General features: G+C 35.6%; 1 protein-coding gene across 4 annotated transcripts in view; it reads left to right on the top strand.

Annotated features, from left to right (window-relative positions):
* The window catches only part of LOC109100601 (nuclear factor 1 X-type), a 38177-nt gene that overhangs the window by 11884 nt on the left and 4876 nt on the right, over nt 1-21417 (top strand). Inside the window, exon 1 of one of the 4 annotated variants that reach the window (XM_042762412.1) lies at nt 357-637. The exons of 2 other annotated variants lie outside the window; for them this stretch is intronic. In XM_042762412.1, coding sequence (XP_042618346.1) covers nt 521-637 — 117 coding nt within the window. In that variant the 5' untranslated portion in view covers nt 357-520. Of the gene's footprint in view, nt 1-356; nt 638-19028; nt 19197-21417 lie in introns of those variants that run through there. One more of the 4 variants, XM_042762436.1, reaches the window with a different exon arrangement.

The raw sequence follows: 21417 nt of genomic DNA on the forward strand, positions 1-21417 counted from the left end.
TGTAATAGGCTTATGTTTAAGTAGGCCTAATTATGGTATCATTTACATATATAAAAATGTATTTTCTTTTCTTAGTGAATCCGTTTGTTTGGAAAAGTGTTTTGTCTCAGGAGTTGATAATTAAATTCGCAATTATTAGGTGTGAATGGTTTTCTTTTGAACTGTAACGAAGTGTCTCAGACTCACCTAAGCAGGCAGTGCATGAGAAGCAATAAAAGGCCACGGCTTACGGGTAAAACCCCAAACCTTCATCACACTGATTTACAGCGTCCTCGTCTTAAATCTTTCAGCCCGTCTTCTTGGCATTAGCTCGACTGTGATTTTGATTGCGGTGATAAAAGATCCTTCAATCGCGCCACGTAGTGTGTGTGTCAAAAGGAATCCCTCCTTTGTCTCTTGTGGCTTTAGATGCGATTCAGATTGCAGGCTGGATAAATCTTGCGGCAGGCCATGTTTACGTGGAGTGAAAACTTGGGTGAGGTTTGGCGGTTTATGGGACGTTTGTGTGCCTTCAGAGAAGATGGAGACAAGGGGAGAGGGGGAGGGCGCGATGTGTGTGCGCGCAGCCGATGGATTCCTTTCCACCAGCGCGGATGTTCTCGATCCCCCGAGATCCCTCACTAACTCTTGTCCGGAGGTTTGTTTAGTCGTCTTTCTTATTTAATTACAGTTAATTATTAAAATAAATGAGGAGGCATAAGGCGCGGCAACAAATGTAAACAATAACTAATGAATTATTAACGTTGATAAAAGGTTTTCTGGAATGGACCGAACAGGTGGGGAATCTCAAGCTTCCTACGTAATGGAAGTTAAGCAAGTGTTGCCAAATGTTCCGCGGTGCAAAATGTCTTTTGGGGAGTCTAAAGGCCTCAGTAGGGGCATTGCACGTATCAGGACAAGTGGATAGCATTAATAATGCATTTTGAATTTTTCTACATTTTTTTTTTTTTGCCCCCAGCAAGGGTGTATCTCGAATTTAAGAACACTGAGGTTTAGCCCTAGGTAATGGTAGTTTAGCAAGTGCACTTTATAATTTTATTTGAATTTTTTTTTTTTTGTTTTTTTTTTATATTTTGTAGGAGGAGTTGTTGATGATGAAGGGTGTTGTTTATTATTGTGGTGATAGGGGGTTATTGTCTGGTGTGAAGAAAGTGATGTTTCAAATGTTACACCCTCGAAAAATAAATAAATAAAGTTTCCTTTTTTGGCTTCTGTGGTTCCAAGAAGAACCTTTCTGTTGTACAAAAGATTCTTTATAGTGTCAAAAGGTTCTTTGGATTATTAGATGTTCTTAATGCTAAGAAAATAAAATGGTTCTTTTAAAAAGAATTCACTGAAACGTTCTATGAGGAACCCAAAACTGAACTTCCATGGCATCGCTGTGAAACCCCCCTTTTGAAACCTTTTTTTTAAGAGTGCAGTTTCAGGCGTACATGTATTGTCAAATGAAAATATCTGTGCACATTACTGACAGAGCAAATGAAGCTTAATACATTTAGAAATAAATATCAAAAAACCAATGAGTATGAAATAATGTAATTTCATTTTAACTTGCACCGTCACAAAGTTTAGTTGTCTTTAGTTGACATTGTCATATATTTATTTTACGGATATCTATGTTGTTAGAGTATATTTGATTCTTTATATTTTGTATATTTATTTTTGTTTGACAGCATAATTTGCATTCTAAGTGCATCCTTGCTCAAAATAAAATTAGACGGTGACTCATTCTAACACTAATGTTGGGTTAAATGGAGCAATTTCTATTGGACTGTTAACAGACTAACATACATTTCTAATGCATCTTTCTGTCTTTGTTTTATAAATCATTTGCTCTTATTTACTGCGCTCAGTTTAGCAAAGAGAGCTCACTGCTTGAGCGATTTGAACTTAACGAAACAGAGAATTGTTCTTACATTTGGTTTCAGATAAGCCTTGTTTGATACACCTGGACTGAAGTGCTGCTTTTGGCAGGCTCCACTCTTCACTCTTGATAGATATTGCAGCTTTCCTAAACATAACAGAAATTTTAACGATAATGCCAAATGTTGTTTTCCTGCCTTGTCTACCTATTGAATTTCCCCTTCCAATAAGGGTCTTTTTGGTATTTTTGTGTGATTGCTGTGGGGATTGCATTGGATATGAAATTTAAATTATCTTTTCTTTAGTTGTGTTGTTTTGTTTGGCCTGGCAGGGAAATGGGTGAAATGGGAGGCTTTATCTGGGTGAGAGTGTGTGGGAAATGCAGTATATATTTTCAGAAAGCAGGAGAGAACAGGTTGGGACCAAGGCAGCAGCCTTGGGGAATACCATTTGATCTTCATCAAAGGTCATTTCTATAAGCAAAAAACATGGCTAGAGTATGTTTGAAAAAAAAACCACAACAATGAAGTCTAGCTATAAAATGTCATACTCAATAAAACGCATGATAGTAAACGCTTATGTGTCCCTAGGCTGTTGCCTTAACATGCTTGTCATTCACTTGTGCATGTTTTTGATTACACTGAAGCAAACAAATCATCAGACGTACATATCAAGCCACAGCAAATCAGCAGCAGAAGAGTCACATCAAGAAACCATAGAGCCTGTATGAACGTCAGCAACGTTAAGAGTTACTGTGAAGTCTTTGGACAGTGCAAATTGTTAATAGCTTCAGATTCCTCATGCATGAATCATTTTATAAAGGTGCAATGGCGTTCCTCCCTCGTAGCCCAGCATGACCCTGCTGCAGTACTGCTGGCATAACCGTTTGGTGTGGTAACAATATACAAAGTTACGTTATATTTATGTTCCTGGCAGACGCTGTCTTACCAAAGCGTCTTAGAAAATACATGTGCTGTATTTTAACTGGCAGCTAAAGATGCAGCTCGAGTGCTACGATGAAACCTCAGGTTCTAGAAAGAACAAACGTGTACGCTGTTATAGCAGAAGTCTTACATTCTTAAAAATAAAGGTTCTTTATTGGCATCTGTGGTTCCATGAAGTACCTTTAGCACCCGTGGAACCACTAAAGGTTATTCATAGTTGTACAAGGTTCTTTAGATCATTAAAAAAGTTCTACACTAAGAAAAATGGTTCTTTTAAGAACTGTTTTTAATCTTTGGAGTGTTCGATTCTACTAGAGCTACATTTTCAAAGACACCAGGATGATAATTACTATCTTCTTTCTCGCATTTTTCCTTTCCTTTCACAGTCTGTCTGTCTGTCTGTCTATGGCTTGTTTTTCTTAAACTTTCTTAAATCTCCATCATCCATCTCTTATTAACTGTGCATTTTAGCTCTGTAGTCATCGTGCACATACTATATGCACACACAAAGCCAAGCACATTTAACTCAATATGTTCTCATAATCACTTCACTAAGCACAACTGTGTAACAATGGCGTCTTTCAGAGCAGAGACCGCACTTTTGAATTTGTCTCCTGTCTTTTTGCTCATTTAAAGAGAACTGGCAGTCTGGCCCAATACTGTTGTAATTCGCTAAAGCTGTGTGTCTTTCACTGGCCAGAAATAACCAACTTCCACTGAAAGGTCATGGTCAAATTGAGGCCAGCACAAGCATATGGTTTTTTGCTTTTATGCTAGGTCAAGCCTTTTCTTTACTGTTCATAATTTAACGTTAGGGTGAAAGACCTCAGGGTGAGTAAACATGCCTTAAATCAAGGTTGTTATAAAAAAATTGTTTCGAGTGTATGTTTTGAATGGCTATGAATAATGGAGGTATTTTTTTTTTTATTTTATTTTTATTTAATTTTATTTTTTAGTATTCCTTTTTATTTTTATTAATTTTAATATAATATTTGTATTCATTTTTAGCTTTTACATTTAATTTAATTTTTTGATTCTTTTTTTATTCCTTTTTAAATTATTATTATTTTTTATATTTTAATTTTATTTTATAATTTCATTTTATTTTATTACAGTGAGCTTTTTTGATTTTATTCCTTTTATTTTATTTTATTTGTTTTCTACTCTGTTCTACTTTGCTCTATTCTATTCTATTCTATTCTATTCTATCCTATTCTATTCTATTCTTCCGAAGTTTTCAGGAAACTCGTTTTTAGTATAACTCCTCAGTTGTGTGTTTTTTGGATGTGTGATTATTTAGGAATGAGAAAGAAAAGTCCAAGAGCTGCAAAAGGGGTTTGTAAAGGGCTTTCAGACGACGGCGTGTGTGAGTGTGTTTGATGAGCCTGTGGCTCTCAGTGTAGGTGATAAATGGAGGGTTTAGAGCAAGTGTTTATAGTAGGATAGTAGCTGAAGAGGCTTGCTGCACTGATGGGCCTAAGACACTCAAGGTCGATTATTTCTGTCCGACAGGCTGTGTGTGTGTGTCTGTGTTTGTGTTTGAGACGGGTGTATTCAGTAGGCACACAGTCAGTTGGCATCTATGACCGCAGCTCTGTCACTCTTGTTATTTTTTGAGTAGCGGTCTATGCTGTAAACTGTATTGAGTAAGCAGATGCTAATAAAGTAGCTTTTTTGTTTTTAACATTGTGTGCTTCTACAAAACTTGCATTGACGCAAATTCCTTGCACTGTTGCTGTGGCTTTCGGTTGCTCCCTGTATTGTTGTTTGGCTTTTGGAATGGATCATGTGGAGCAGAGCACTGGTGCTGCACCACAGGCAGGGGAAAACCTGACAACAAACCTTAACATCACATTACTTTAAACTGCTAAGAAAGATATACTGAGAAAAAGAGTAAGAAAAGTGAAAATGTTTGCTTCAAATTTTTTTTTTTTTTAGTAACTATGCAGCATAACACTCAATGCACAGATATTCCCAAAGTCGTGCAGAATTTTGCATTACTTTGCTATGAATGCTGAGCTGTGATTCCCGTGAGTGATGTGATCTTGGGAAAAATAGAGCAATTAGTCTTTTCTGTCGTTTATGCAAACATTCCACTGGAGCGACTGTTGAATGTACACACATGCTCTGTGCTCTTGCCATTTGTGAAGGTACAGTAGGCACTCGTATATGTGGTATCGCAAGATTTATGAACTGATTACAATCTGTCAATCCATCGACAAACAAAAAATTTTTATGCCATGGTTTTATTTTCACAGATATTCACTGGCCATATGAAATGTTGGATAAAATGTCTGGGTCCGTTCCAAAATCTAGTGAACTCCCTTGCTGTTTGCTACCTACGTACAGTAGGCAGATGCCTTTTAAGACAGCATGTTAACTGAAATGTTTGTGTTTTTTGATTAAGTGTATTGGTCCGTAATAAACTTTGTTGGTAAAGCATAGCATTAAATAATAATATGGAATAGGCAGCAACATGCTTCATATATACTTTGTTTCCAGTAGCATTTAACATTAATGTTTTTTGAAAATAAAAAAAAGATGATTGTTTATAGTCCAGGTTTTTTTTATTTGTGTGCTTTTCGTGAACAAAGCATTTAACTATTTAATTAAACTTGGGCATTTTGTTTCTGTTAAATATATACATTTGCATTCCAAAAAGAGTAATATATATTTTAACATATTCTCTTTACCAAGGCTGCATTTGTTTGATAAAAACTGTAATATTGTGAATAATATTGTTTTTTTGTTATTTTGTTGTATGTTGTTTATTTATTTGTTTGATGGATGGATTTTTTTTATCATTACTTCAGTCTTCAATGTTACATGATCCTTCAGAAATCAGTCTAATATGCTGATTTGCTGCTCGCGAAACATTATCAGTATTCAAATCCTTGTTACAGTTTCAGGATTTTTTGATGAATAGAAAGTTTAAAAAAAAACTTCAAATAGAAACATTTTGTTACATTATAAATCCCTTTACTGTCCCATTTGATCAATTGAATGAATCCTTGCTGTGTAAAAGTATTGATTTCTCACTAGGTTTTGTAACAGAGCCTCTATCACCTCAAGCTTTCATGCATGATTTCAATTAACATTAACAACTGCGTTAATAGTGAATATTTCATTGTCAACTTGTCAACACAACTTTAGAGCGGTCAGCGTGTGAGAAATGTGCCGCTGCGAGCATGTGTTGTCTGACCACGGTGCGTCCTGTAATCCTGTGTAATCTAGCTCTGGTCTATTAGCGATTAATTGATTGCGATATCTAATCTGAACGGACTATTATTTATGATGGTTATCATCGAAATTGCCCGTAATGGCAGATAATTATGGCCAGATGTGGTCAATCTGAGATTAGTTTTTAAAGTCAACACACATTACAGTAAACCATCGCAGATGTGGAATATGCACACACACCCTCCCCCTTAATCTAAGCATCATGTTTGTGGAATGCAAGAACATGCGCAACTCCACTTTCTCCTAACCTCAAACGAAAGACATTACCCCTTCTGAAGACAAACACACACACATACTGTTCTCTCCATCACTACAATAATGCTCATTGTCAGAATTTTACACAATACTTGTTAAATGAATAATTCCTTTTTAATTTAGTCATTTTGTTTAAATGTTTAAATCTTGTTTGCCAAGGTTAGCGCCGTTTTTACTTTTGCTTGAATTTTTTCTTCTGAACTATTCGTTTTTTTGATGGCAAATGATGCTGATGTGAAGTGGAAAGGTTCCATGTATGTTAAAGGTTTGTTATGGAACCAAAGATGCCAGTAAAGAAACTTTACTTTTAAAAGTGAAATCCTTTCATGTTAATAAGGGTGAAAATCTTGACTTGCATTGATAGAGGTGCCAGAATATCATAGTGATTTGTAGGTGAACCAAGTAGCCACCTAGCATCCATCCAGAACATCTTAGCGTTATGTTGGCAAATGTGGCATGGACAAACTTTTTCAAATTCTGTCATGGCAGTGAAGTGCACTAAATTGAATGCCTTAAATGGTCTTGGGTAATGTATTACAATATTCTATTACTCCATACAAAAGTAAAAATTGCGTTGCTTAGTTACTCTTTACGAAAAGTAATGCATTACGTTACATTTGTTTTTTAATAACAAACAGGACAAAAGTAACATTTTTGGAAACTGTAAAGGCCCTTTCACACCAAAAGTAAAATAAATAAGCCTTGGGCTGATAGAAGTGTCTCTGTACTTACTCCCAATTTTTCTCAACGCAGGGACTGAAGAGCTGTCAGTCACTAAATTGGAAAACAAAGGAAAACTTGTGTTAATTATTTGAAAAAGTCAAATATTTTGTTGTAAATTAAAAAGTAATGGGTTACTTTACTAGTTACTTGGAAAAAGTAATCCGATTAAACAAATTGCATTACTTGTAATGCATTACCCCAACACTGGTTACACACACACACATACAAAATACAAATAGTGTAGTATTTCCTTTGAAACATTAAAAAATTGATGTCACAAATAATTACAAAAAATGGCAAGTGACACGAATTAAATGTGGAATTTTGAAGTAGAATGATTTAATTTTCTTGCAAAAATATATTCCAGTAATCTTTATTTACAACCTCTTAAAATCATTTTTTACAGTGTAGGTGATGTTTGATCATGAGTAAGGTCATGATTAAGGTTTATGAGGCTAGATGCAGATCAGCGTCAGTGTCACCTCACTCTGTGGATTTAGGGAGGAATGTGGTGGAAAAGGAGGGATGGTGGTTGTGGATTTATTTTTGAGAGAGATGTGGGTTTTTTTATGAGTTTTGGGGGGGGTGTTGTTTTTTTAAGGCGTGGAGGAGGTGATGTTTATTGACTTACCGACCGCTGCAGCCATAGAGCGTTACTTAGAAGAATGGATGGCAGCAGTCCAGGGATGGAGAGAGAGACGCAGCACATTCGTACAGTATGTGCACATGTGTGTGTTTAACACATAAAACTAATCAAGCTTTGTAACTTAAACAGGAATGAGACCAGGGTGAGTGTTAAAAAAAGAGCAAAGTAGAGAAACAACAGTCTTCTGTAATCCCTCTGTGTTAAACAGATGTTTATTTTGTTGTAGGGTGTTATAAATGGGTGCAGGAGAAGTGGTGCCTGTTTCCTTATTGGGAGCATTTACATGGTTTAACTGTTTCACTCTCTCACACGCTTGCTCTGGTCCAAAACCTAATGAGCTGCCTATGTAGCCAGTATTTTAAGGCATTAAAAAAGTAAGATTGTAGAGCATTTTAAATCTGTGAATGATGAGCTTCAAGATGGTGCCTTAGAAGGGAGTTCCCTATATAGACAACAAGGCAGATCACTACGTTTTGGAACGCTGTTTTTTTTTTTTCCACTGTGTTCATATTCGTAAATCTCATTCGCTGTGAAGTTCTCTGACATACTAAGATGTGTGTAGACGCCTCTTGGCAACTGAACAATATTTCTGTCAAGAGTTTTTAAATTTATGCCAAAATGTGCAGACACAAAATACAATTGCATTTGATTTCCACAGTTAGCAAATAATGTGCAGCTGTTTATTTTCTTCTTTCTTGTTCCCTTTGGAGGTATAGGATTCATGATTCGTCAAAGCAGTTCAGCACAGCAGGCAAATCTCTGCAGGCAACTCGAACCAGATTTGTTGGTAAACTACTACACGTTGTGCCAATTAAAATGATGAATTGTGATTTCTGTTTATGTAAGTAAGCTAATCAGGGCACATCTGTAAACAGATGACTGCTTTCAGTGTTATTGCCCATCTAAACTCATAAAACAAAAGAGCAGTCACCAAAATTGGAAAGATTTACAACTGAACCGCAATTCTTTTAAATGCAGTGCAATTAAAATGCTAGTATATAGCATCTCAAAGGTGCAGTGTGTAATTTCTGCACCCACAAGCATTCTGTAGAGAGGTATTTTTAAGAATACCTTGTAAACCATTAAAGACAGGTAGGTCTGTCTTCAAAGGCTACGAGGTTGTTAATCAATAGTTTTTGCTTTTGTTGAAACCATTAGCCCCCATTATTTCAACTAATAATAATAAAAAAATCATGTTTAACATTTAAATTTCAGATGGAAAACTACATTACCCATGATTCCAAAGAGAAATTTCTACTAATCGGAGTATTGCAATGTCAAAAAATTTAATATCCATCTATATTTGCATATTTTGCAATGAGCTCAAAATATATTGGTTCTGTATACATAATCAACGTCTTTAAATCAATAATTTCATATTTCTCCAGTGTTTTTAATTTGACCCCGTTATTCGCAAAGCTTTATGGGATTGTAATTCTTTCGCTCATTAAAACCGTTTACAGTTCTGCACCATTTTTGTCAGATTTTCAAATGATTTTATTATATAAAAATCTGTAATGTTATGATTCACCTTGTATTGGTTTAGTTTGGTTGACAACTAATTCTTAACAAAGATGCTTTAAAATTCCTCTGAGATAAATGAATGGCATAAGTTGTGGGTGGGACTATCTGTTTGTCTGACCAATGCTACAAGGAGGGAGTATTTGGGAAACCTGTTTGAAAACAGCCATTATTGTTGCCGTTCTGTTTGGTGCACTTCTGAGAAATGTTATTGAAATATCAGTCTCTGCAGCCATCAGATGCCTCTGGTTTCCCAGTGTCTTTTCATTCAGTAAACTAACCTCAGTGAATCAGGTAGCGGTGGTGTAACTTGGACCACGTGGCACGCTGCCAGCTTCCAGCCTCACTCCCGTGATATGTGTGTTTAGACTGGCTTTCACCTAGGTGGTAAAATCCAGACCTTAACCTGAAGGCATAGCACAGTCAGTCCTCTGAGTTATGCCAGCCTTTCACCAATGCCGCCCACCACAGGAAAGAGAGAGGGGCAGTATTTAAAGGCTCACTCGAAATGTTTTGGCAGGGATGTAATCGGGATCTTGGCATTGAATGCAGGCTCAGCCTAAGGAACTGGGTCATGTTCGGGTTAGCACTTTTGCAGCGTCTGCTCGCATACTCAGAGAATTACTAAATGAGCTCAATCTCTGGCAGCGCCTGACAAAGCTTATCGTTACTCTTGAGTCGGCCGTCAAGGAGCAGAGTTTTATGTGCGTTTTAAAATTTGCAGAGGAGTTTGTGATGATGTCATCAGCTCATTACAGCTGGCGTTGGATCAGTTGATTCATGAGCTTTTTGTAATAGAAAGAGATCATATGATATTGGTGGAGGGATGTTGTGGGATCAGTAAAAGATGTTAGAGTAATTCTACATCCGAGGTCAGATACTGATCCTGAGCATTAGCATGGTGCTAGTTTACCTGTACGATAAGGAACTTTTTGAAGCCAGCTTTTTTTCTTTTATTATGTTAACATGTTGTCTTTATCTTCTCCATTGGAAGCACTCATTATTCTCTGTGTACAGACTCTGTGCTCAGGTTACACAGCTCGGGGGCCACTTTTAGAAAATGCACAGTGCACAATTAAAATGACCTGATAATTTATTTGGGTTTAAAATATGCAGTAAGCAACAGTTGAGACGTTGACAGATGCCTTTTTCAGCGCCCTTGTTTTCTGAAATATTTTTCTGCATGGAGATCAAGACTTTAAGCCATGACCCAAACCAACAAGCTCTGAGACCAGTCGTGATGATTTGAATTAAAACAAAGTATTGAAATGCAGAAAGATGACCAAGACTAAGTGAATTAGAAATGTATTGATGCACTTGTTGACTTGTAGTCTTTAATTCTGAGTATAAAATTGGCTTATTTTATAACACTTATTCCAAAATATTCAAAAATATACAAATTAGCTGTTTGATGGTCAATGGAGTGGGTGGTCATGTCTCAGATTTTTAATGCATCATTCGTTTCTTGGTGGGCTATGAGAAGTGTTGTTTTTCATGGGGAATTTGGCTATAAAATATGTATAAGCCACAAGTTAGGTGTGAATTCATAATTTCTAGAAAATTCATAATCTGATTCTGAACTCGTGGTTGTTTTATATGTTGTTCCTAAAAGTCAGTGAAAACGGATGAGATTTGTACTTGTGGAACTTTCTTTGTGCTGTGTTATAGCTAGTTTTTTAAACAAATTTTTGTTATTTGTGCACTCTTGAAAATTAAGAATTGTTCGTTGATAGGTTCTTTGGGGAACCAAAATAGTTCTTCTGTGGCATCTCTGTGAAACCTTCTTTTTAAGAGTGTAGGTCAGTTTTTGAAAGACGCTTTTCATTTTTTCAGAATAGTGTCATTGAAGTGATTTTAACATGTAAATCATATGTAAATATTTTGAATACTTAATATTTAGACAAGCAAATTGACTATATGTGTACATTGATGTGTACATTGCAAAACCTATACCCCGTCTGCAATGCAAACAAATGCCATGCATAGCATGCAATCAGCAAGCACGTTGCAATAAAATCCTTGTCTATTTGTGTTTTATATTGTTTTGCATGATACAACACGAAAGGCTCACAACACGAACAAACCATAATTTGTTTTTACATTTGTGCTGTAGATTCAGTAGCAGTATTTCAGTACAGTGTAGAGTGCACATCGGCAGACATAAATCATTCTATTTCAGTGTTTTTTTTTTTTTTTTTTTAAATTCTGTTCTAGTGTATTTATTAAATTAGCTGGCTAGTATGAGTGTTTTCTTTCATTGTATCTGAGAGGTAAGGCCTTGAGTAGAAGCATTGATATGCACATATTGGATTTCTTAAGGGGATGCAAAGGAATGTTAACCATATTATCCCTCTTAGAGGCTCTTCAGGTTGCCAAGTTCTGTCTTGGGATCTCAGGAACTTTGTGCATTGTGCTTGTCGTCCCTCACTAGTCTTCTCTGTGGTCGCAGTCCTATGGAATGCATTTGAATTGTACAGTTGCCAGATATTATCCGTTTGATCAATGTCTCATGCTCTTAAAATGCACCTTGCAGGGTTTAGGTATTTTGTTCATCTTATCTCAGCGAGTCAGGAACTCAGAAGCACAACACTGTGCGTTTTCGTACAGTTTGTTAAGGGGCCTGGACAGGGCGTCGTGTAATTTTTACTCCCAAATTTTGTCCGCTGGCAAGCGTCCATTGCCGCCCACACCCCATCAGCATTTAAAGAAGTCGTTGTACAGTTGCTGATTTTCAGCACTGGAACTTAAAGTGCTGTGAATGTACTGGGTGAAATCCCACAAAGAGCTCAACGGAAGAAACCGGATCAGGCCCTTGGGTAACTTCTCTGTTTTTCGACTGGACAAATTGTGCATTGAGCTTCTAGAGCAGGCCTTTAATGGAAAAATTCACCTAAAAATTATGATTCTTTCATCATTTACTCATCTGAGTAATTAAAAAAACAATTATTGTATTGTTTCTTTCAAAATAATCAAAAAGACATACTGAAAAATCACTTTAGCATACAATCCCTTCCACTGAAGATGTGGTTTAGAATGACTTAGAATTGTTATGAATTATGACAATTCATTCTTCTGGTGAACTATTCCTTTAAGTTTATTATAGAAGGGTTGTGTTCTGGTTAACCAATGTTGTTCTCACCAAGCTAGCATTTTTCTTATGTCCAGAGAGACTAAGGATACATCCACACGAAGCCAGAGCTTTCCCTATCCAATCTTTTTTTCCCCTCGTCTCAAGAAATGTATGCATACACACGAAACCATGAAACCCACACAAAATGATGTAGTTTACATGCCAGACCAGTATGTGGTGCTGTAATTCTGACACAGAGATGCACTAAAAATGGAGAAGACGACTTGGACTATGCACATAAACCTTGTGCATGGTATACAAACGAACATGGAACGATACATTTATTAATCTGTGTTAATGTTAGTTAATAAGACAATTGTTCAGTGTTTGTTCATGTTGTTGTTTCTGTTTCGTGATGTAGCGGTGTCTGACTAGGGTCGAGACATTATGAAAGGGTGGCGTTTTCAGATTTATCCACTCTGGGACCCGGTTTTTTAAAAATATTTGTTTGTTTCTCGCTAAAAAGACGATAATAAGTATTTTTTTTATTATGCTGATAGAGTCGTCTCTGTGTGGATGGGGCCTAAGATTCCTCCCTTTCTCAAATTCACTTTTTCTCTTTTGGTATGATTAATTTTAAGTCTTACACATGCACGCTTTAAAAAAAAAGATAAAAATAATTGTAAATAAAACAAAGATCAAGTTTGACAAGAAAAAGCAATTTCAGTTTTTAAACTTTAAATTGTCATGATTAATTCAGTGTGTTACTTTCCATTTCTTACGTAATTATATAAATAGTTAAGTATAAAAATTACTAGCAGTTTCTAAACAAACATTTCTAAACCACATTTTCTTTCAGTGCAGTTCGGAGCAGCTTTAAAACTGCTGTATTCGTGTACGCTGTATCAACGATAATCCTCCTGGCAGTATGAAAAATCAAGCATAATTAGTCTTGAATATGTTTGTAGAAGAGTAAGCGGGCCAACTCTTTTTATTTATGTTTTTGTGAGCGTACCTTCCCACAGGTGTCAGGACCATGAGACCTGAGCAAACACGCAGGCCAGTGCAACCAAATGGAGGTCAGGTTCTAGCGTGTGCACTGGATTTATATCTCTGCGCTCTGGAGAGAAACTCTGGTTCTAAAGACAAGATGGAGGAAAAGGTTGTGCTGTAGGATAACTCTAAACGCCTTTTAAAATGCTTGACTTTTAAACTGCTGTATCCTTTTCTAAAAACCTCTTTGTAACGTCCTCTTTGTGTAAAACTAGTTACCCAATTAGTGCTGCTAGTAATTACTCTTCCTCATGCTTAGAGATTTTTCAACATGCCTATCTTAACTTATTCAATTTGCATAGACATTGATACCATCAAGCTGTTTTTTTCTTAGTGATAGCATTTTTAGCCAGTGAATGATATATGGATAAAACAATCTTAGATTTAAATGAAACTGATGAAACTGAGTTTTTTTTAATGATTGTAATTTTAAAGAGTGAGTGTTATTTTGGTTGAGTTTGTATTTTTTTTTTGTTAAGTGTTTGATCTTTGTCTCTCTTGCTTCAGTCCATCCATTTCCTTCTAGGTTTTTGAGAGACCACAGATGAGGTGGTAATGTCTTGACGTGTATGGCTCTGGTTGTGTCTTCTGGGCTCTCTAAAGAGCTCCAGCTGTTTCATATTTTGTTTCCAAGCTCTTGCAAGCTTTTTTTTTTTGAGTAGATGATGATGACAACGATGGTTGTGGTTGTCATAAGAAGAACAACCGCAATATGTACATGTACGTATGTGTGTGTGTGTGTGTGTATGTGTGTATGTATATATATATATATATATATATATATAAAGATGGTTGTGGTTGTCAATATATATATATATATATATATATATATTATATATATATATATATATATATATACACACACACACACACACAAGCAGGGAGGCAGTGAAAGGCACAAGCAGAGAAGCGACATTAACTTTTGGGCAGAATGCTAATGCACTTGCAAAATGCCAGTAAACGATACTGACACTTTCTAACTATTCTTTATAAATATAAATTTTATTAACACATTCTTACCCCAGCTGCAGTTTGGGTATGTGCACAAATAAAAAAATTCACTCACACATTGATTAAGCTTACTATAATGGGAAAGCCCTCAGTGCATGCAGTGTTACCCTCTCATTACCACTGCACCTGTCCTGAACTGACAGAACTAATGCTGGACAGCACTTAATGAGAGAAAGCGGCTGACAGATGAGACAAATGCTGACAGAGAGAGAGAGTTTACTGTCAGAAATGAAACGGAAATGATTTCTGAACTTGTAATGTCATACAGCAGTTAAAAGTTTTCTTTTTTATACATTATTGTAAAAAAGTTTAAGGTCTGTTTAAGTCACCAAGACTGCATTTATTTGGTCAAAAATACAGTAAAAACTGTAATATTGTGAAATATTATTACAATTTAAAATAACTGTTTTCAATTTTCAACTAATTTAATATGTAATTTCTTTCTGTGACACAAAGCTGAATTTTCAGCATCATTACTCCAGTTTTCAGTGCCACGTGATTCTTCAGAAATCATTCTAATATGCTGATTTGGTGACAGTTAATGTCTTTTATTTGTTCTTGGTTCTTTTTGTGTGTTATCTTATTGTTAGTGATAAAGAAAGTGATATTGAGGTATTTATTTAGACCTATTTTATCATATTTAATAATAAAATCATTGCAATTATTTCATAAAATGTCTCAGCCAAATTAATAATTTAGCAATTTTGAGAATATTATAATTTTAAAACTTTAGGAAAGTCTTGGCAATAAGAAATAAAGAATTTTCTGGTAATGGTGTGTAGTGTTTAATTAATATCTTAACAACACACACACATGCACAAAAAACATATCTACCAACCACTTATTATTAATAATTCATTAAATGATTTCGTGAAAACTCTTTAACCTATCTTTTCTATCACAAACTCATATACACGCTCCTCCATCAGCTCTTTTTTCTCTTCAACAAAGGGTTTCCTCACAGGCATTGTACCTCATTGTGCACATGTGTGAGCGTGTCATGCAGCTAGTGGCCATTCATTCTCACCTTTGCCATTGTAGTGTAATTACATCCAGTCATCACAGAGAGTGTGTGAGTGTGACCGGTGAGGCATTTGTGTTTTGTGTTCGTATTGTTGATCTAGGGCTTGCACGGCTACTCGTTTTCTCTAGTCATCCAGAAAGTAGTGGACTAGTCAGCGAGCCAATGTTTACCTTATGTAAATGTGCTGCCGTGCAGCTGCAGAGTGTGTCTGTGCAGCTGAGATTTGAAAATAGTGTCTAAACTTATAAATAATCAACTAGTTGGTACAACCCATTGTTATACAAAATTATATGTCTGATTGAAGGGTTTTTTTTGTATGCATGATGTGCTTAAGTCTTAAGACAAGGTCAATTCAAAGTCTGTAATTGACTTAAAGAAGTATATAGTTTATTTGCACTGTAAGTTTCAGGGCAAACAGTGGCACCGTGTTCATTTGCACACATGCAGCCTATAACAGGGTTTTCAGAGCAATTTTTTTGTGGACATAAGTTTCAAAAATATTATGCTAAAATTAAAGCATGAATAATGATTGCTAGGATAATGATAGCTTGAGAGTTTGAACATTTGAAAGGGAAGATATGAAGACATAAATATTTGTATTGCAGCCTTTAGTTGTTATTTTAGTTGTTTCTTGAACCCAAGACCCTTAAATGAATGGTTCACCCAAAAATAAAATTTTACTCAAACTTTTCTAAACTTATCTAAATCTCGGATAGTCTGAGCATGTTTCTTCATGGGAAAAGACTTGGAGAAATTTTGCATTAAATCACTTGCTGACCAATGGATCCTCTGCAGTGAATGGGTGCCGTCAAAATAAGAGTCCAAACAGCTGATAAATACATCACGATAATTCACAAGTAATCCACACCACTCTAGTCCATAAATTAACATCTTGTGAAGTAAAAAAGCTGTGTTTATAAGAAACAAATCCATCAAGGCATTTTAACCATTGCTTCTGGCCAAAATACCAGTTCATAATCCATAATAACACTTCTCCTTTGCATCAAAATCCACCCACTTATTTGATAACAGTGTTGGACTCTTTTCGCTTGTACACAGTGCTTGATCTATGCATTTATTTCTCTCCAAGACAAGATGACTTTTTTTTTTGTTACTGGAGAAAGCAATTATAGATTACTTATATTTTAGCTGGAAGCAGTAGTGTTTGTTGTTAAACTATTGAAATATTAACTTAAAATCTCAAAGGGTATGTCAAGTAAAAAAGATTATATATCGAAGTGGTTCAGCTGACAAAAAAGTTTGGGAATCCCATACTTTACCATGTCGCAAGATGACTGTGCATAAGAGAAAAGAGAGTGTGTTTTGTTTACACTTGAACTGCTAGTTGAGGGTTTGTGGGTATTTAGTGCATGTTTGTCAGTTTGATCTTTACACAATTACTGTAAACACCCTAAACGCAAATGCAAATTAAATTTGCCTATAGCATTCATTAATGAAGAAGTCTTCGGTTTGGTGTAATAGTGACATAACAATACAAGCTGGTGAGGAAAAACGTTTATATCATCTGTGAATACAGTATAGCATGAAGATTTCCCCAAAAAAGATGTGAGACACGAGTTAGTTTGATAAAATAATTAAAAATGAAGTGACAGAAATGTAGGGAATTTGAGTTATCACAGGAAAAGAGACAAATGACATGACCAGTGTGTGTGGGGCACGAGAAAAGAGAGAGTCTGGGAGAAAGATGGAAAGAGAGATAGAGTGGCAGAAAGACAGGGGGTGGTGGGTGCCTCACTTGCATTAAGGGTAGGGCACGATGCCCAGTTTGGGAGAAGGGTTGGCACCTCGCCTCGCCGAGTGGTGGTGGTAAAGAAAAGAATGAGAATAAAAGCGAGGGTGGAGGGGTGTGCATTGGGGAGCTCAGAACATCTCTAGTTTAAACCTGGCACTTGGCACTGGAGCTGCTGAAATATCAACCATAATTACATGCAGTTGTTTACAGGTTGTGACTGGATGTATATGCTGGAACCTGATGACTGAATGCCGGGGTGATTCTAGGATGTCAGTTTTATGTTGTGTGCGAACCAGACAACGACAAATTACAAGGCTCTTCCATGTAAATATGAGTTTCTGTCGTTGGCAACCGACCGTGACAGAAGTTTTCGTTAGTCGTTGGATTTATATGTGTGGCGTTTTGATGCATAGACTCGCTTACACTTGCATCTTATTTACATTGATGCATTTGATTTTGGGTGCGTTTTATGTTGAGTAGTAGTATGGAGGGCGGACGGTTTTGCTTGAGGACATTGCTCTTGCCGATGCCTTGGTCTATCACTGAACAGAGAGAAGGACAGTACTTTATTTAATGAACTTTAAAGAGTTTTTTGTTTTAACTGACTGGCAAAGTGTTTATTCAGAGTTAAATGAAGCTGATGCAGCTTACAGCAGAGTCTTGCTAACTTCTGATAGAGCCACTAAATTAAAGGGTTAGTTCACCCAAAAATGAAAATTAGCCCATAAATTACTCACCCTCAAGTCATCCTAGGAGTATATGACCTTCTTCTTTCAGACGAATACAGTCGGTTATATTAAAAATTGTCTTCGATCTTTCAAGCTGTTTAATGCCACTCAGCGGGTGTTGTAGTGCATCAGTCCAAAAGAAGTTAAATAAAAAGCGCCCATCCTTAATAAAAAGTGTCTCACATGGCTCCAGGGGGTGAACGAAGTCCTCCTGTAGTGAATCGATGCGTTTTTGTAAGAAAATAACTATATTTAAAATGTAATAATCAATTTAATCTAGCTTGTGCTCACTGACACTTTTTTATGGATGGGTGCTTTTTATTTAACTTCTTTTGGACTGATGCACTGCAACACCCACTGAGTGTCATTAAACAGCTTGAAAGATCAAAGACCATTTTTAATATAACTCTGACTGGATTCGTCTGAAAGAAGAAAGTCTTATACACCTAGGATGGCTTGATGGTGAGTAATTTATGGGCTAATTTTCATTTTTGGGTGAACTAACCTTTTAAATCACCACATTCATGAAATGAAAGGTTGTCACAGAAAGAGTAGTGATTTCTCAAGACAACTATTTTTCTCTATTTTTTAAGTAATACAAGGTCTATTATTGGCATTTTTTTTTTAATGGAACAATATGGCCTGAAATTCAGAAATATTTAGTTTTGAAAATGTTGATCAGGTTGATTTGCAAAAATAAACTTAAAATATTTTTTGTTATATTAAGCTGTCACTTCTACTTTATGAATTCATTATAAACTCAATAGATGATGTCAAAGTGATGACATTGTCGTATGATTTTAATTGTTAGATGCAGTTGTGAAGGACAAGACCTTTGTGATGGGACAGGCCAAAATCAACACTTTTGTTGAAAACTATATGATTTTCATGCTAGGTTCATTTTAACAGTAGTTTTTATTAAAGGTGTTGTAAGTTCAAAAAACATTAATATTAGCGCTTCTAATAAAAACACATCAGTGTAGTAGGATACCATGCTTATCTGATAAGTTTTTTCCTCCTGCCTTTATATCAGAAGTCTTTGCATTTAATATTTAAAACATTATTTGCCGTCTTTTTGAATCTTCTGTCTCACACACACACACTGAGAGGGGAGAGTGCAGTGCTCTCACAGTAGGCAGTATCAATATTTGGTGTGGTTGGGCGGTCGGTTGTATTTAGTCGCTGCGTAAGCGGCTCAATGCTTTGGTGTCACGCAGTGCTCGTCTCGGCATTTTTTCCAGTTTACACTTCATCAGTCTGCTGACTGATCTCACCAACCCAGTCCAGTTCTCTGAGCTACCGACACATGTTCCCGCGGACGGAAACACCCTCATTCATACGATGAATGCTTCTACTTTCATAACGGTATTTAATAGACGTCTCTAAATAGAAATCAGAGTGTTATTATTTTTACAGCTAGGCTCATGTAATAGACAGACTGACACCTGAACTAACAGTAGTAGGCAAGATTAAAGAATCCAACTCGTATCTAAATGTTTATAGGCCTATGATAATAGTCTTTTAAATTTAGTGTGGTAGGCCTATTGAATGACTTTCAGGGGATCGTCTTTTGGCATTTATTGACTTTTTTTCTTTTAAGAAAAACAATTAATTTATTTGTGATATCTATGTAAATTTATAATGAAGTGAAAAATATTGATTTTTTTTTTTTTTGGTTAGAATTCTGTCGCAAAAACTGCAAACAGCATACTGTTGCTATGGTTACTACTCCATCAAGAATTGCAAAAACCTAAAATAGCTGCATATTAGACTATTTATAAAATCTTGAAAAAAAAGGTATTTGTAAGACTGCCAAAAATTTTGTTGTGACATCGTTTGGGTTGGTATGCTAGTGTGACAATCTGAGAAACCTCAAAAGGTGCTTCAGGTGTTTTTTTCCCCTTAAGCAAAATGCGTCTCAACAGATTTTCTGTGTGCATTAAGAATATTTACCCGTGCAGCTGAATTCCCATAAATTACTCCCAGATTTTCACATCTTGGAAACGCGTCCGTTTATAAAACTGAATTAATTCCACCTAAAGCACCGCAGCGCTCCAAAACACCTCTTAGAGATCGGTTTTGTTTTAGCAGTCTCTGATTTGTAAGTAAATATATATATATATATTTTTGTGTTTGTTTTTTTTTGTTTGTGTGTGTGTATATATATATATATATATATATATATATATATATATATATATATATATATATATATATATTTAATTTATTTGATCCTTAGGTTATATGCTTTGGCTAAAAATCTTAACTCAGGCTACACGAGCTCCTTGCTTGCTTTCTTTTTGCATAGCCTGACGAAAATATTTTCTTAGCTAAAGCACTAGGCTATATTTATGCACGTTATTTAGCCTATATGAGAGACGGATCGTATTTTAGATTAGAGAGATTTATGGTTTTTCGTTTTAAAACTTAAAATATGTTTGAACTGGTTGTCCTTATAAATGGTAGATTTGAAGATTTTAAAATATGCTTATTTAAACAATAATAGTTTAATAGTAATAGCCTATATTCTACGAAGATATTAGCCTATATGAAGAAGCTTAAAAAAACTGACAATGTAAACAAAACTGACAATGTTTTTTTTTACGCCCCACTCTCCCTTGAATTCAACACGATTTGGCATTGCACTTAAAGTTAAAGAAAATCGTTATTAAATTAGGTTTATAGATAAAATATGGATAGGATGCACAAGAGGCACATAAATATTGTTTTTAAAATATTTTACCACCGTATTTTGATTCTTCATTTGTCGGCTGGTTCCCAGTTCCTGGAAATATATCGTAGGCCTGTTTTGTAAGTTGTTTTTTTGGTTTTATTTTTTTATTTTTTTTTGTTGTTGTACTTTTAACTCGAAAAAAACAAAACAAAAAAAACATCAGTAGGCCTATATGTGCACATTATGTTGTTATGCTCTTCAGTGAGCTATACGAATAGTTTTGGCCTTGTATAGGCTGAAGAAGTGCTCGTTTTTTTCCCTCGTGTGAAGGTTCATGCAAGTTTCATTATATTTTATGGAAAATATTTCTTGTAAAAATTCCCTAGTTCATGTCAGATTTCTCGGCTCTCGCTCGTCGTGTCTGCTTCGCTCCATCAGCAGCCTTTTTTTCTGTCTCGCGCCAAAGTGTAGGAGCTCGAGCTTCCGCCAACGCTATTAAAAAAAGAAAAAAACCTTAGAGGTTTACAGATCCGTCATATTAGTCGACTAAGAAAATCATATATTGTTTCTAAAAAGGAAAGGAAAGAAAAGAAAGCAACTGAAAATAATAAAACACATTCATCTTAAAAAGAATAGACTGGAGGCCAGAGGTAGCTATGGTATCTTTTTATATAAGTCTTTCTTTTCAAAGAACACATTTTTTTGTCTTTATTGTCATTGAAATGGTTTTCTTTGTCGGTGTTATGACAAATATGTAGGCACTTTTGAGACACAACTAAGCCTGTTTTCTTATATTACGTTCTTGACATTGGCTATAATAAATGACAACCACACAAACTAAAAAGTTTAAAAATGATTAATACTAGCCTACCGTTGGAAAAGTAAGACATTTGTTGAGCCCCCAGAAACAAA

Source organism: Cyprinus carpio, chromosome A1 (assembly GCF_018340385.1).
Source record: "Cyprinus carpio isolate SPL01 chromosome A1, ASM1834038v1, whole genome shotgun sequence".
NCBI classification, from domain to species: Eukaryota; Metazoa; Chordata; class Actinopteri; order Cypriniformes; family Cyprinidae; genus Cyprinus; species Cyprinus carpio.